Source organism: Apaloderma vittatum, unplaced genomic scaffold (assembly GCF_000703405.1).
Source record: "Apaloderma vittatum isolate BGI_N311 unplaced genomic scaffold, ASM70340v1 scaffold41424, whole genome shotgun sequence".
In the NCBI taxonomy this organism is placed as follows: domain Eukaryota; kingdom Metazoa; phylum Chordata; class Aves; order Trogoniformes; family Trogonidae; genus Apaloderma; species Apaloderma vittatum.
Window position 1 is genome coordinate 7,815 of NW_009712857.1, and position 3,811 is coordinate 11,625.

The 3,811-nt window shown below is 40.6% G+C and overlaps 1 protein-coding gene across 1 annotated transcript; it reads right to left on the reverse strand.

Annotated features, from left to right (window-relative positions):
* Positions 1 to 231: 231 nt before the first annotated feature.
* HTR1F (5-hydroxytryptamine (serotonin) receptor 1F, G protein-coupled) lies at positions 232 to 1,332 on the reverse strand. Its single transcript, XM_009868127.1, has one exon. The coding sequence runs from the start codon at positions 1,330 to 1,332 to the stop codon at positions 232 to 234; it is 1,101 nt and encodes a 366-aa protein (XP_009866429.1).
* Positions 1,333 to 3,811: the final 2,479 nt, after the last annotated feature.

The window sequence follows — 3,811 nt, forward strand, 5'->3', positions numbered from 1 at the left end:
GATCAAAGCCACAATACGCTACCTTTTTTACCCAGAGCAAAACTGATTGCAGATGATCCATCTCTTTAAAACTCAGGCAATTTATGCTACCAATACTACTAATACAAAAAAGTCATAATGTAAGTGCAGTCTTGGTGCTTTTCCTTAAATACAACGGAAGTCATCTCAGTTATATAAATTTATACAGGTTAAAAAACAATGTGTATGTTCTTCTTATATGAACAAAAGCTCTTAAAGATATTGCCTACACCTCACAAGCTTCTGGAAGGCTTTCTTGAAATCTTCATTAAAGATTGTGTAGATTAGAGGGTTAATAAGGGAATTTATATATCCCAGCCATGCTAGGAAGTTAGACATGTCTTCTGAGATGTGACATCTTTCACAGGTGTTAACAACTACTTCTTTTACAAAAAAAGGGAGCCAGCAGATCACAAATGCCCCCAAGATCAGACCCAGTGTAGTTGCTGCCTTTCGCTCTCTTGTGCTGGAGATTCTCTGTTTTTTCCAGGATTTCTCATGTTTAGATTCAGACCTGGGGCTTCGTATGCTGACATTGATTCTATCGCAGTTCACCAGGGGATCTGATGTCTTCTCCGCTGTGCTGGGCATTGAAGTTGATTTGGTGCTTCTTTCACCTGCGTCCAAAAGGACTTGTCCATTTACCTCCTCCCTTACAATCCGACTGACGCTTCTTCTGTGAAAGGTCTTTGCTGCCTTATATATCTTGTAATAAAGGATCAGAATCAAGGCCAGGGGGATATAGAAGGCTCCAAATGTAGAGTAAATGGTGAAGACAATGTGGTCGTGTTTGATGATGCATTCATCATCCCTGCTCGTCGTCTGGTGCCGCCAAAACAAAGGTGGCATGGAGATAAAAATGGATATGATCCATACCACTGCAATCATGATGCCAGCATGTTTAGGTGTCCTTTTCCGCGCGTATTCCACAGCATCTGTGATTGCTCTGTACCGGTCCAAAGCAATGGCAGAGAGATGCAAGATGGAACATGTGCAGCACATAATGTCCACGCTCAGCCAAATGTCACACACCACTTGCCCCATGATCCAGGTCTCCTTTACGATGTAGACAATGCTGAAGGGCATCACTAGGACTGCCACAAGGAAATCAGTCACTGCAAGAGAGCAGATTAGATAGTTGGCGGGGTGGTGGAGCTTTCTTGTCACAATTATTGCAGTCATCACAAGAGAATTGATGGCTGTTGTCATTAGTGCAAGCGCAGACAGGGTAATGGAAATGAGAATCTTGGATGTCACCCATTTGAACAGTTCTTCTGAGGTACCATTTTGTTCAGTTGAGTTTATTAAATCCATGTTCCCTTTTAAAGGTGATCTTTACCAGTAGCAGTTACCTGTTGGAAAAGTAAAAACATTCAGAAAGTGCATCCTTAATCTCCAGGAAGTCTTGGCTTTTGTCATCTTAAAAGTCTATCACCCCCAAACTTACAAGAACCTCAGATTTATCGTTAGAAACGATTCTGTCTCCAGATAGAGTTTCCTGGCTAGCACTAGGTGGGATGCTCTGCCTCTAGAATAGGGGCCTCCTCTTTCTCCTTGGTCGTGCTGTTGAGAGGGCGTGTTTGTGGGGCGGAAGAGAGGAGCGTGCCGTGGTGCCCAAGGTGGTGGTGCTCTGTGTGGGGGAACCAGCCATGTTTCTCGAGCAGGGCAGTGGCATCAGCGCAGCCCCTGGGGTGCAGAGCCAGCCCTAGTGGATCATAGTGGAGTCTCAAAACTGGTTAAGTGTGGACAATCTCATTTAAAAGTAAGTATTAATACTGCTCATAGGCCAGCACCATCTACTCCACTAAGCAATGTAATGACTGTTGAAAACTTTAATCCACAAGAAGTCGGCATAATTCTTCTTTCCTCTATATAAACTGCTTTCCCCCCCATCAGTATGTGAGCCCTTCCTTGTGTATAGATAAGCATGGGCTTTCTAAACTGGGATATAGCTTTCAAGAGAAAACAGAAACGTGAAACATTGCAGTACAAACAGGATAAGAAACAATTGCGCGTTTGAAGTTTCATTTAGAGCTTCCTCGTATGCAGCTCTAAAATGAAACAGCTGAATATATTTTAAAGCTTCAAATCGTTGTCTAACTGATATATTATACATAGATTAGAGTCTTGAGAACATCATTACTTTTCCTCAAGTTTTCTATTCTGTGGTTGCTGCTGAAGAAAACTGCAGAAAACTTGAATGCTAGTTGATCTGCTAAACACTCTCTCTGCAGAAGCAGTATAACTCCTAATGTGGCTCTGCAGAAAGCAAAAAGCAGGAACATACTGATGAAATAAATTCTTGATTATGTTCTGGGAATGTACTTTCTTATCAAGAAGGGCTTCTGAGTACTCCACAGACTGCAGCTGAAGTAGAAGTTTCCAGCTTTTTAGACTGGAGTTCGTAACTCACAGTAAGAAGATCAGATTTCATCCTCCTTCTAGTTCTGACCTGCAATTTCTTTTCTGTGTAAGATCTACCTGATGAACCCCTAGATGGGGTTTTCTCTGACAAATTTTGGTGTGTAGTGAGTGGGCTGTATTTCTGTTGCATTGGATGCCACGTGTAGGAAAATAAGTGAATGATTTTTCTTAGGAAAAAATGGGACTCTAAACATAACTAAGACTTTTTGATATTTTCCTAGAGTGGCTTAAGAAAGAATCCCGTATACTGTTTATAACCTTGGACCCTGCCCACTGATTTGGTTTGATATTCTAATCTGGGTAATACTAATATGCTATTGATGTTCTCAAAAAGATTTTTAACATTGTTTGACCGACATTTAATTGTATGAAAGTACAAGAAAAGGAAATGTGTTTTGTGTGGTAATATTTACAAGTGCTGAGCAGAATCTTCTCTTGTATACGAGCAGATTACGGCATGCATGTGCTCTCTTTCTCTCTGTGTCCCTCTCTCTGAACTTGAAGTATACTTCAAATGCACAAAAATAGATCTTTCTCCATGTCAGTGTCACCTTAAAGCCTTCTGAATCCACAGTAATTGCTAGTTTAAAGATATTTTTGTCTATAGTTAGCTGCCTGCCAGAGAAGTAATATGCACATATAGTATCATCTGGTGAATGTTAAACCTTTGCTAAATAAATCTTTATTTTGAGCTTGTATAAATACATGGGGAAAAAAAAGCTTACTGGGAAAAACTAAGACTTCTATTGATATCCAGCAGATGATTGTATTTTAGAACAGTTACTCATTATAGTTAATTACCTTATATATTTCTAACTCTTTGGATATTAGTCCTTAATTGCAAACAAGCAAAAAGCAATTTATAGATAATGAAAGCTGATTAATAACTGTTGAAAGAATATTTAGTTTTGAGACCATGGAGTAAGGAAAATAGTATGGGTGGTTTCACAAAACTGATGTGTAGGATTAAGTAGGTTTCCTTAGTGGTGCAGTGATTTGGAGGCTCTTTATAAGAAGCACAGTGGCAGAAATGTGCTTACTTGCCATATGCAGCAATTATGCTTCTCTGTGTGGTTTTAAGATTATCAACTGGTACGCTCAGATTTTATTCAGGCTGCCTGCAGGGAAATACTGCATTACTGAAGATTACTGTTAGATTATTTTGGTTGGGTCTCCTATATGGGGGATGTAACCTGTTCTTTAATGGTACCCATCTGGACATAGGCCCTCCCGTTCCTATGTGCAATGTTAAGACCCTTTGCTGTTGCCTTCATGGCCCCGGCAGCAGGTGTCCAGGGTAGTCCCCATGAGCTGCTGTGCAGGTTAAAAAAGCACCGCTCCATCCAAGGGAGACAGCAGTATGGTGACA